At 44.7% G+C, this 12,342-nt stretch overlaps 1 protein-coding gene across 3 annotated transcripts; it reads right to left on the bottom strand.

Moving 5' to 3' along the window:
• Window positions 1-1,434: 1,434 nt before the first annotated feature.
• Window positions 1,435-11,405, bottom strand: trmt1l (tRNA methyltransferase 1-like). 3 transcript variants are annotated; one of them, XM_020609025.1, is made up of 17 exons: window positions 11,390-11,405; window positions 10,901-10,998; window positions 9,878-9,982; window positions 9,686-9,748; window positions 9,213-9,326; window positions 8,954-9,018; window positions 7,985-8,141; window positions 7,182-7,305; window positions 7,022-7,101; window positions 6,220-6,472; window positions 5,394-5,606; window positions 5,126-5,316; window positions 4,179-4,245; window positions 3,625-3,788; window positions 3,475-3,540; window positions 2,059-2,185; window positions 1,435-1,959 (listed from the first exon to the last, which is right to left on the bottom strand). In XM_020609025.1, the coding sequence occupies exons 2-17, from the start codon at window positions 10,959-10,961 to the stop codon at window positions 1,770-1,772; spliced, it is 2,040 nt and encodes a 679-aa protein (XP_020464681.1). In that variant the 5' UTR covers window positions 10,962-10,998; window positions 11,390-11,405; the 3' UTR covers window positions 1,435-1,769. The 3 variants fall into 3 exon arrangements, with proteins under 3 accessions (XP_020464681.1, XP_020464680.1, XP_020464682.1); XM_020609024.1 differs by lacking the exon at window positions 11,390-11,405 and having other exon boundaries at window positions 10,901-11,381; XM_020609026.1 differs by lacking the exon at window positions 11,390-11,405 and having other exon boundaries at window positions 1,436-1,959; window positions 7,182-7,302; window positions 10,901-11,381.
• Between the last annotated feature and the right edge of the window lie 937 nt (window positions 11,406-12,342).

The following is a 12,342-nucleotide window of genomic DNA, read 5'->3' on the forward strand; positions in this document are numbered from 1 at the left end:
TCCTGTCCCCTTCGCAGAAAAGCACCCCCACAGCATGATGTTTCCACCCCCATGCTTCACAGTAGGGTTGGTGTTCTTGGGATGCATCTCATCCTTCTTTTTCCTCCAAACACGACGAGTGAAGTTTAGACCAAAAAGTTCTACTTTGGTCTCATCTGACCACATGACTTTCTCCCATGCCTCCTCTGGATCATCCAGATGGTCTTTGGCAAACTTCAGACGGGCCTGGACATGTGATGACTTGAGCAGGGGAACCTTCCGTGCAATGCATGATTTGAAACCATGACGGCGTAGTGTTCTACCGACAGTGACCTTTGAAACTGTGGTCCCAGCTCTCTTCATGTCATTGACCAGCTCCTCCCTTGTAGTTCTGGGCTGATTCCTCACCTTTCTCATCATCCGTGATACCCCACGAGGTGAGATCTTGCATGGCGCCCCAGTCTGAGGGAGACTGACAGTCGTCTTTAGCCTCTTCCATTTTCTAACAATTGCTCCAACAGTTGATCTATTTTCACCAAGCTGCTTGGCAATTGCCCCGTAGCCCTTTCCAGCCTTGTGGAGGTCCACAATTTTGTCTCTGGTGTCTTTTGACAGCTCTTTGGTCTTGCCCATGGTAGTAGTTGGCGTCTGACTGACTGTGGGGTGGACAGGTGTCTTTAAAGAGCTCAGACAGGTGCTACTAATTTAGATTAATGAGTGGAGTAGAGGTGGACTTTTTCAAGGCACAGTAACAGGTCTTTGAGAGCCAGAATTCTTGCTGTTTCTCAGGTGTTCAAATACTTATGTTCAGCAGTGCTAGACAAATAAATTCTTTAAAAATCTTTCAATGTGATTTCCTGAATTTTTTTTTAATTCTGTCTCTCAGAGTGGGAATGCACCTACAATGTGAATTTCAGACCCCTCCATGATTTCTAAGTGGGAGAACTTGCAAAATCGCAGGGTGTTCAAATACTTCTGTTCCTCGCTGTAATTAGGCTGTGTGAGGACAGCGGTAGAGACCACAGCATCCACCACCCAGTGGCATTCTTATGGGGTTTGATCCACGCCTGGGGAAAAGCACCGTTATCTGGCCTCTTACACATTTATCATTTCCATAAACGTTGTGCACATCAGATTTTTATAACGAGAAACTTAACTAAAGCTGCAGTGACAGAACATTTCAGTCCTGCACACATTCACTTCATCTGAGGTAAAACGACCAACAAATTCAAGTCCGCATTTGTTCAGCTCTGACCTTTGACCTCACACACAAACACTGAGTTCACCCTGTGATCAGTGTCTATTTACAGACTGTTAATGTACCAGCCAAAGTCCACGTCATTTCCACTGACTTTACCTTTGAAAACTGAGGCTGAAAGCATGTCGACGCAGGTTTGACCCTCTCAGACAAATCAGCCAGACTCGGGCTTTAGCAGAAACATTTTATTCTGTTTTATAATACAAGCAAAACAATAAGGCAATAAATCAGCTAAAAAAAGAAAAGCTACTTGTACCAGAAGGATTTTCAAGAGAAATCTATAACACATAGAGAAACAGATTATAAATTGGCTCGTCTGTGCTGTTTGTCTTGCAAAAATCCACGTTTTATTTGGTCAAGTGTTTATACTTACACAACCATGGCGAACGCGGTGTGCTTTTTAGAAATCAGTGCAGTCAGAACTTTGTTTAGGTTTGGAGAAGCTGCAGAGGCGGAGTCAAACCGAGCCAAACCAGCGACCCAACACTCTCATGCTCAGGAGTGTGAACTGACCTGGGCCTGCTTGGTCTGCTCACGCAGTCGTCTCTGTGCTCACACTCGTCTGAGTAGCGGTGGCCTTAGTGCACGTGGGGACGCTGTACTTGGTCAGGACCGATTTAAACTGCTCCAGCGTGGCGTCGGTTCGAACCCCCGTCGGGTCAAAGTGAGTCCGGCTCACCCTGAAGCCAGCCTCCATCAGGAACTGCAGAAACTTGTTCAACCTGTTTTGAGACAGAGTACTGGAGTTTATGTCTGGATTCAAACAAATGTGGCACAGTTCACCACCTGCTTTACACCTACAGAGGTCAGAGGTCACTCACTTGGGCATGTTCATGCCTCGGATGCTGTGGCGGTGGATGCTGTAGTAGAACGGCGGATGTTCCAGAGATGTGTCAGGCTTCAGCTTCTTCACTACATTCCCAGACTCGTCCCCAGTCTTCCTCTTACCTGCAGAAGAGCTGAGAATTAGATGTGAACAGACAGCTCATCTCAGAGGGGCTAATGCCACCCATGGTAAATCAGCCCCTGCTGGAGCCACTGTCGTTTACAAGCTCATGTTCTCTTCAAAACCACAGAACTTTATCTTACATTTTAATGGAAACCCCAGAGTTGCTATAAACTCCAAATAAAGCAGTTGGAATCTGGAGAAATGTGTGTAAACAGATGTACACATCATCTAGAACAGTCCCATGTCATGTGATGCTACAGCCATAAAAACACACTGTAGCTGGAGTGTTGGAACAAGCAGATGTAGAATGTACAGTGTGGGGAAAAAAAGACTTTTCTGGAGTTAAACAAACAAGAAGTAACTTGAGGGTAAAACTCAAGAGCATATGTTATTAAGGATGTCATTCATGCATTTTGGGTTTCCTTTGCAAGGCATCTTTGTTGTAAATTCTCTGTCAGGTGTAAAGCCCAGTCAGCCTACACTGGCCCCCAGTGGACAGACGGGGAGCCACAGCAGCTCTGTGCTACAGAAGCCCCACGGGGGGGCCCAGCTGTCCCCGCTGACTGGCCTGCCTGGTCATCACATAGTGCTAGAGATGATGTAGACAGTGGAAGCTCATGAGAAAAAAAACAAACAGTGTATGAACACTGTATAACACAATGTGCACTGTGTGTAGCCGCTGAGCCACAGAGGTCCGAGGGCTCAGGTTTATTTGTGTGGCATGGTATCATACAAAGGCAGTTCAAAGTGCTTCACAGGGTGACAGAAAACAGAAAGCACAGAGAGAAAACATGCATGTTGTTTGTGAAACACTTTGTCCTGGTCCTCAATTAATCCACCTCCATCACTTCGCTCCAGATTTAGGAGCCACTAGCTCTGCAGGTTATGTTTATAACCCTGGGATCGCAGTCAATGACAAAAACTCACTTTCTTGAAGTACCAAAGCTGATAAGACAAAACGTTCTGGGCCATCTGGCCTTGTTATCATATTTTGTAGTGATCACTGTTTACCATGAGCAGGATAACACACCGAGTGTCCTGAGTGCAGTGGAAACAGCATCTGTACCCATGTACCAACACCAGACGAGTACGTTTCACCAGGCGCTGTTTGTTCTGACTGAAGCTTTACTTCATGGTTGAGCAGAACTGCACTCAGCCGAGGCAAACAGACAAGTCACTTGAATGATTATGGTGTCGACAGCAGGAGAAACACATTTATGCAGAGTTAATCTTTAAGGCTTTAAATCCAGTGGGTTTCGGGTCTATAAAAGCAGTGTGACTGACTCACCGCACTGATCAGCAGGACCAGACTCCTCGCCGCTCTGTAGGGTCCTGATGACGACTCCACACTCCACTGCACAGGAAACAATACTGTATAAACACGTGCTGTTCATACGCAGGTTACAGGTTACAGGTGAGTATCAGACTGGCGTCTCACCCTGGCTGGTGAGAGCTGATGGCCCGTGGACCAAAGACTTGAGGGTGGTGCACTCTGACTCGCAGATCAGAGTCTTGACGAGCGGCTGGATGTCGTCCATACTGTGCTGCACCGCTGCTGACAGCATCCCCCGCAGGAAGCCCGTGTTAAACAGAGGACCAGACCTGGACACGCACACAGTTGTGAGGACTGTCACCAACAAGTTGCATTTCACAGCCTCTAGGTCTCACCTAAACCACTTCTGCATTCAGAGTTTTATTTGTGTCTGTTGTCAAGTAGCTGCTGTGTCTCAACTCCACATGCAGCCCTGTGAGGTGTGTCTGTCACTGAAGCTGTTAATGCTACCACGTGCAGCGATCAGAGATCAACCGGCACTGGCATCAAACCAAACAGGTGTACTTTCAGTGAGGTATGATCATTTTCACTGTGACTGGACCTCCTGCTGTCACACACATACATGCGTTAGGAGGTGCAGCTTCCCTGCACTAACATACAGCAGAGTCTCCTGAGGAGTCTGAGTGTTTCTGTCTTTGTGCAGTGACATTGAGTTTTACCATAACGGTCCCAGCAGCACTGCTGTCTTTCCAGGCAGACGTCCATGACAGTTACAGGGCAGTGTGTCTGGAAGAAGCACAAGTTAGGACTTGATTCAGTTTCCATAGTTAGCTTACTGTGCTCTGCAGAAAAACCAACTACTCAAACAAAGCATGTTTGGACACAGAGGAGAGCTGGCCGCAGCTGACCACATGCCAGTGACACTTGTCTTTACCGCCGACACCTAAACATTCACAAAAGGTCTCGTCAAGACTTTGCCTATAACATTAGCTATAACTGAAATCATGGCTCTTGTCATGAATAAGAATTCCCTCTTTCAAACTGTGATAACCATAGAAAAACTAAGGACGCACCATATCGGTCCTCTTACCGGACCATTTTAACCCAGCTGGGTCTCGCTCTAAGTCTGGTGTGAAGCTGGACGTGAACAGAGCATGGAAGGCTAACGTTAGCAAAAACTAAATGTAGTTTTCTTAAAAGTACATTTTCTGTACTTACTGTCGGGAGGTTTAGCATGAAGTAACTTGCATTACATCCTTACACAAAGCTTGATAAAAGAGAACAATCCAGAAAACAAGGTAAAATAAACACCAACAATAAAATCATACACTGTCCAGGAGAACACAGGAGAATGACGGGGTATCAACCGTGTCTACTGAAAAGCTACATCTCACACTTGGGGAAAGGAGAGCACCAGGCTGTTCTTGAATCAGCAAATACCTGATAGTGAGGGGGGAACAACTCAGATCGGTGCCTTCCTAATAAAAATGATTTGATGTGAACTTGTTAGTGTGACTGTGAGGAACAAGTGTCTATAACTGGCTTTGGTTCACCTGTGTAAATGAACACAAACTGGCCTAAAGGAGGCAGCAGAGAGCTGGTGTATCCAACACGCTCATGCTGCCCAGACAAAGTCTGTAACAGACACCACTTGAGCTGCACTCACCATCCACCATGTTTCCTAGCTTGAGGAAGACTCTCGCCTCACACCACTGACAGTGGACCAGCTTTCTCAACTTCTTGGCCGACTCGTCAGCCTGCGTGGGACCTCTGAGGACTCTTACCACCACCAGGACGAAATGTTCCAGCGCCACAGCCAGCAGCACCTCAATGCCTTTGTTACAGCGTGCCGCCGCTCTGGACACACATATACAAACAGGGTCAGAATTCACACGGCACAAGACAGACACTAACAGGGCGACTGAAGGTCATACCTGGCCACAGTGGCGACTACCATGCGTGCAGCCAGCTCTTTGTAGTACTCAGTGCGTACGATGTGGCAGCCGTAGTGACGCAGGGTGACGTTGGGAGACTTGGCGTACAGGGAGCTGGTGTCTGTGGACGTCACAGAGATGATGCCCAGGTTACGGACATTTCTGAAGGCGGCGTCCAGGTAGTTCACAGCCGTACCAAACGGATCCAAGTGGCTGAAAGATGTGAAACATAACATGACTGATTACAGGAACACATACTTAAGATGCACGATACTTTTACATTACAGAATTTAAAACCACTCATGTCCCCAGGCTGGAGTGCACTTTAACCTGTAAACCAGTACAAATCCACTCCTACAAAGAGGCTACGTACGGGGAAAGTCCAGATATGGTATCAAAAATGACTTAAGACTTCTTGACACAAGGATGTCAATCATGTCAACAGAAAATACCAGCTAACCTTAAAATCTGTGAAATGTAAAGACTTAACATAAGTAACGAAAGCATAGCGATGGAAGATAAAGGTGATGCTGTCTTTAAACTTTTAGTTTAAGGGTTAATGTGTTAAGACAGAACAGCAAAGAGCAGCAGGTGATGCTGCTCTGATGAAAATAAAACCTATGTTTTGCAAAATCAAACATGCTCATGTCGTAGCTGGTTTCATCTGAGACTACGCATGGGACTCAGGCGGGTACTGCTGTGGTATTTCCCAGTCACTACACAGTAAAGGCTGAATTACCACCGTATGTGTCGCGTCTGCTCCACCCGGTCACATGTAAGATTTAAATAACCGCACCGAGAAGCTCAATCACATTTTCTCACTCACATATAATCAAAAGGCCGCAGGTGCATGATGACGTTGGCGTCCATCTTGGCGACCTCCACCGTGGCGATGGGATCTTTCTCGATGTCCCCGCTGGCAGCGTCAGGCCCCCGGGAGCCACGTGTACCTCCCTCTGCACGGATGTGGTTTAGCTTGCAGTTCTCTTTAATCATTTTGACGCATGCGTCGCTGATATCTGTTATGGTCACTCTGACTGCGCTACAGAGGTGCTTCGCCCACTGGAGGCCCATGATCCCTGTGGGCAGGAAAGAACCAGCAGACACAAGACAGAGGCCTGATGTTAGTGTGTGTCCGTGGGAGTGTTAGGTTCATCCAGTGGTGCTGAACATGCACGCACTTTCTGTGCTGAAACGTTCTCTAACCAGTGTGAAGGTCTGTCATCATAACATCCTCCATGTTTCAGTCTAACGTTCAGCCTAGCGAGCAACGCCTACCCCGTCTCCTACGAGCTGATAAATGAAAGTTCTTGTTTTGACTAAAAACCCAATCACCATAAAAAAATATTCACAGCTGAGAAGCTGGAACTGTGAGCGAATTGTTGTTTTTGCTTCAAATGTCTGCTGCTTAAAAATCTGCCAGCAAAACAGGATAATTTATTTCTTTAGAGGGAAGAAACAGGAAAAGGCCGATACCCACACTAGAATTGAATGAATGACACTTTGTCTTTCTTATAACACAATGACGTTTTCTTACAATAACCTGCCACTTTACTTCTGTTTTACCATAAACCATAAGCCTACAGCACGTTCGCTGCCGTTGTTACAGTAGATCATTCCAGTCCCACCTGTGGCTCCGAAGGCATCCAGACACTCGAGCGGGTGTCTCTCTTCAGCCAGAACGGCCAGCGAACAAAACACCAGCTTCCTGCAACACAGACACCAATCAGAGTTGACAAAGATCTGCACATGCATGTCAGCGAGATCACGTCTCCTGTGTGCGCTGACCTGTTGGTCTTCATCTTGCGGTTGAAGTAGGTGTCGCTCTTCTGCGGGGTGGTGTAGTTCGGGAGGAGCTGGACGTTTGTTCCGAGTTCCTTCATGATCTCATATGCCTGGCCCGACAGAGCTGCTGACACATTCGACACGTTAAACCACACAGAAGCATCACTGCTTTTTACCACAATATTCTGCTGTATTTGTACGTTTGGTTTGTGTGATGTAAAAATCCTCCAATCAATTCATCTGATAACTTTGATACAGAATTCACATCTCTCAGCTGCTGCTCTTCGTCTTTTCTGAAACTTTGCCTTTGAATATGTGAACGTGGCTAATAGAACATGCAGACTCCACACAAAAGCCTTGGGTCGGCCGGGGCTTGAACCCAGAACCTTCTTGCTGTGAGGCAGCAGTGCTAACCACCATGGCACTGTATGTATATATTGTTCACATAAAGGCCTGTGTACCTGCAGGATTAGAAAAGTCATTTAGGTGGGGAAGTTCTGATTGTGCAGAACATAAATAAGCAAGGCAGCTGTCAAGGAGGCGACCATGTTGTTAATGCAGAGATTACAGCAGCATCAGTGTCTCTCTGTACTGGACTGTAGTCAGTCACAGGCTTTAGAGGAAGAAGTCTGAACTTTTTGGACTGTGCTTCCAAGTTTGTGACTCTTGACTATTATGCAGCTTCTAAGACCAGGAAAACACACCAGCCATGATGCTACAGTGACACAAGCTCCAGTCTGCATCTCATCTGACATCATGTTCGCCTGTTGTTCGGCGCCCTGTGCTGTGACAGACACATCATCTACCTGGCTCTTCAAACGAGACGTCGGAGCTAACGGAGTAGCTGGCCTCAGTCTCTCCTTTGTTGACGTGACGTTTCAGGTGGCTGATCATGTCCGTCTTTCGGGCGATGGTGGCAGAACACACCACACAGTGATAGTGAGCCATGTGTCTCCCTGACGCCTGGACACAAAACCAAATGTGACATGAACTGAATTTATGTGTAAAAAAACAAAAATATAGGCTGAAGGTAAATGTCCTAAAATTGCATCCAAAAACAAACATCGCACCAATCAGACAGAGCTGTTCATTTGACAGTAACTCTTCATTTCATAGGTCACACAGTTTCCTCATGTTTAGGAAGGGAGCACATTTATTAACTGTAATTTGTTGGTAAGTCTCCAGAAGGGACTGTGAAATCTGGTCTTAATTATAGGGGAACAAACTGTGCCGTGGCTAAATAAGCTAAGAGATCCACTGCATCTAGTCACATGCTAATAACGGTCCCCTAAGCTGTTAAAAAAAAAAACCACACACAACACAATGGATACTTAACAAGTAGCAATTAATTGGCTTTTTCTGTCCACATCAAGACAGTAAGGATTACTATAAATATTTTGCACTGAAAATGAAGGAAGACATGTCATAAAAACACAAGACACAACCTTTCTCTCAGTGCGATTAGGAATCACAGACAGTCCAACATTAAATCTATATCTATAATCTAGTTGCATCTCAGTTTTTTTAATTGTTCTAAGTTTAGTGGTACTTAGAAGAAGCAGCCAAGAAACCACCACATAAAAAACAACCTCCTGTACCTGCTGATGCTAATAAACCTAAGTTAGTTGTGTTTTAAATTCGCTAAACTGTAACCTTGTCCATTTAACTTGCACCAAACGTCCAAGTCAGTTATTAAGCAACCACAGGAGCATTAAGTGCAGGACCTGCTATGCTGATGTTTGGTGCTGCTGGAAGCCAGTGTTTTGCTGTCTCACCTGATCTCCACTGAGGCTGGGCTTCAGGTGTCTGCAGGGCAGGTGGCAGATGCACATCCTCTGGCCTGTCGCACATCAACAGTGGTTTGAATCACGATTTGATGCGCGTCTTCACCTTCAGCCTGACAGATCTGTACATCTCACTTTCATACAAATGTTTTAGCTTGGTATACTTTTCCTGATGTCCCAGAGGTGTGCAAGCTCTTTACTGCTATATGGCCAAAAGGGTGGCGTGTGACGACGAGCTTCACCTTCCTACCTTCAAACTCCACGTAAACTTTCCAGTGCAGGTTCTGCAGGTGTCGACGAAGTTTGTGGCTGTAGCAGGCTTTAAACTTCTCCTCCGGACACAGAGGACATGACTTTCGCCCCGCTGATGAGTGAAAACACACAATCACTAGGCCTGCTGCCAACAGTTGTTTTCATTATCGATTCATTTGTTGAGGTTTTTTTCTTCTTGATTATTCAATAAATCATGTCAAAAACTGTACTTTAAATGTAAAAAATGAGACGATAGCACTGCAGTACTCTAAAGACAACGGTCATCTTCCATCAAACCTCAGCTATTACATAAGGAGCAGCAAAAATAACTGAGAAAAAAATTCAATTTTTGGCACTGTTAGTTGAAAATGACACAGTATGTCCTTAAATTTCTCTTCTATGTTACTTAATGTTTAATAACAATAATAAGAACAGAAGAATAATGAAGAGTGACTGAAGAACCGAACTTACCACCGTTGAGGTCAACCAGCATCTCGAGGCCCTCCAGCTTAGTCTGGATGGAGATGTGCCTCTCTGTTAGTAGGAGAGGAGAAAACTCTCTGTAAAGGTTCAGTGATCCTGTCATTAAAATTTCCTCCTCTGTAAACACAGGTGTGCAGCTGCCATGTGCGCTGATTAACACACAAACAGTTATTAACTCACCAGTAGTTGTGATGGAGGGTTTGGCATCGTTATCTGCAGCAGCTTCATCCTTCACCTCCTGTTTGGCAGCTCCACCAGCTGACGGCACAGGTCCACCATCAGCAGCTTCATAGACACAGAGGAGAGGAAAAAATACTTTTATTTGAAATGTGTCACTGGGTAACGTAACTTGTCAGCTGCATGGCTCATTAACAGCTGTCATAGGTTTGTCAAAAAGAGGAAAACTAAACCTCTGTCCTCCCACTTTTAATTATTTTAATTATTGTGTGACTAACTTTTTGGTCTCTAAAATATGAGGAAATAATGAAAAATGTCCACAAGTCCAAGGTAATCTTTTCTAATGACCACATTGATCTTTATTTCTGTTAGAAATGAGAAAATCTCAAAACATAAAACCATTAAATTTAAAATAACCAAACCATTTTTCACAGCTACAAAATATTGGGTAAATGTCACAATACAGATAAACGAAGGCCCTCCTACTGAGTTTTAACACTTAAATTACCTTTTTCCTTCTCAAAAACTTTTGGGGAAAATGTGTCGTCGTATACTACTGATATTTTTAATATAAGATGGCCTCTTGTGTCCCAAATGCTTAATACTGGTCTCAAAAGTTAAAAAAAAAATAAAGATAAAATCAAAATAAAGACTATTTAGGGCTAGTCACTTTCCTCTGACTGTGAACGGTCCTGCGGTGCAGCTCCGTTATGAGACCGTCATCCGAAACTGTGGTAGAACCCTAATTTAACAAGGATTAAATCTCTACGAAGGGCTTTACACTAATATCAGTAACGACAGCGGTTTAGCTAATGTTAGCCCCAGCCCCTTTGACGCTGTTGTTGTTGACCGTTTAGGTCCTATGGCGGAGCTCCGTGGTGAGGCCCTTGTTGAGTTCAGTAGTTACAAACTCAAATTCTCCGTGAATTCACCGCACAGCGCTGGTGATGACTGAACCACAATTTACGCTGCAGTTTACGGTCCCAAAATCAGTGAACAAAGAAGGAACTGCTGCAGTTTACTTACGTTTGACATCGACGTCCTCCAGGTGTAGCTGAGCAGCATCCGCCTCTTCGAGCTGCGCCATTACCAACTACGGCGACACTCGTAGGAAACGTCATCTCCTAAGGAATTTACGTAAAGTACGCGGTTTATCAACGTAAGTTGGGTAGTGAATGGTACGGAAATTTCGACGGCAAAAAAAAACCCGTTAGTTAAGATTAAACGTTTAAACACTTACTTACAGCTGCGTAACGGTATAAGAAAAAAATTAAATTATAAGTTTTATGTATGTGTTTACACGGTGGTAGCAGAGCGTCATAAATGCAGGTGTGCAGATAACCAAAGGGGGCTCCGGCAAAGGCCCAGGGGCCCGAGCCCATGTAGGTCTGCTAAAATGTCTTGTTTGAAAGTCATAGAGCTCAGTTAACACGTACAAAATGACCACAGACCAAGGGCGTAGTTTTTCCTATGGACGGTAGGCACAGAAATTTGGGAGGACAGAAATGTCCCTACCAATATTTGAGAAAACCTGTGTGCCTTATCTTTGGAATGAGGCAGGGGTGTTCTCTACTGGGGCACAGGCCCCTGAAATCACAACTATTTTTCTTAAAACAACTACTGGTAAATGTAAAAATGTATGGATATTAATCTTGGACAATATTTCAGCATGCATTAAGAACATCATGTTAAAGGTCTGGCCCTGTATTATACATTTCTCTGCATTCTTCTACATTTCACAATGACTAATTTGACATTCAATCAGCCCCAGTTTGATTTGCCTACCAACAGATCATGAAGGAAAAAAACTTGGCACAGCGAGACAACTCAGAAAGCTATCCCTAAATTTAAATAAAGTAATCAAAATTTGGGTGGTGATGATTTTGAAAACAACTACACTTATCAAGACGAGCTTATAACATGTCAAAGCACAACTATGGGTATGGAGAATCTCTCACTAATGTAACCACTGAGCCTGCCCTGGTACTTCCACCATTTAATGATGGGAAAATGACCCAGCCTTGTGCAACTCTGTGGCAAAGTTCCAAAATCCAAACCAAGTCTTCAAAGAGTCAAGAAACACTGACAACTTAAAAAAAAAAGTCCAACTCCAGGGGATCGGTTACAGTTCAGTTGCTGCAGTTGTAGCCGGTCTCATCTCTACGTGGCCATCAAGTTAAATCTCTGCGTTGTGTCTTTAGTGACGAATCGTAGACAGGGGTTTGCCATCCACAGGAGAGTTTATTCTCTGTGTGAAACACAACTAAATCAGTATATCCACCTGTCAGGTCTCTCAGCTTTCCACAGTAACTGAGCGTGTGCTAAAGAAATCAAAATAATAATACAAATAAAACACTCTTATTACCTGTGTGAAACACAACTAAGTCAGTACATCCACCTGTCAGGTCTCTCTATTCACATCTGAAGGGCAGAAAAAGGCAACAACAGACTCCACGTGAGACCTTCAA

The sequence above is a fragment of the Monopterus albus genome, unplaced genomic scaffold (genome assembly GCF_001952655.1).
Source record: "Monopterus albus unplaced genomic scaffold, M_albus_1.0 scaffold98.1, whole genome shotgun sequence".
In the NCBI taxonomy this organism is placed as follows: domain Eukaryota; kingdom Metazoa; phylum Chordata; class Actinopteri; order Synbranchiformes; family Synbranchidae; genus Monopterus; species Monopterus albus.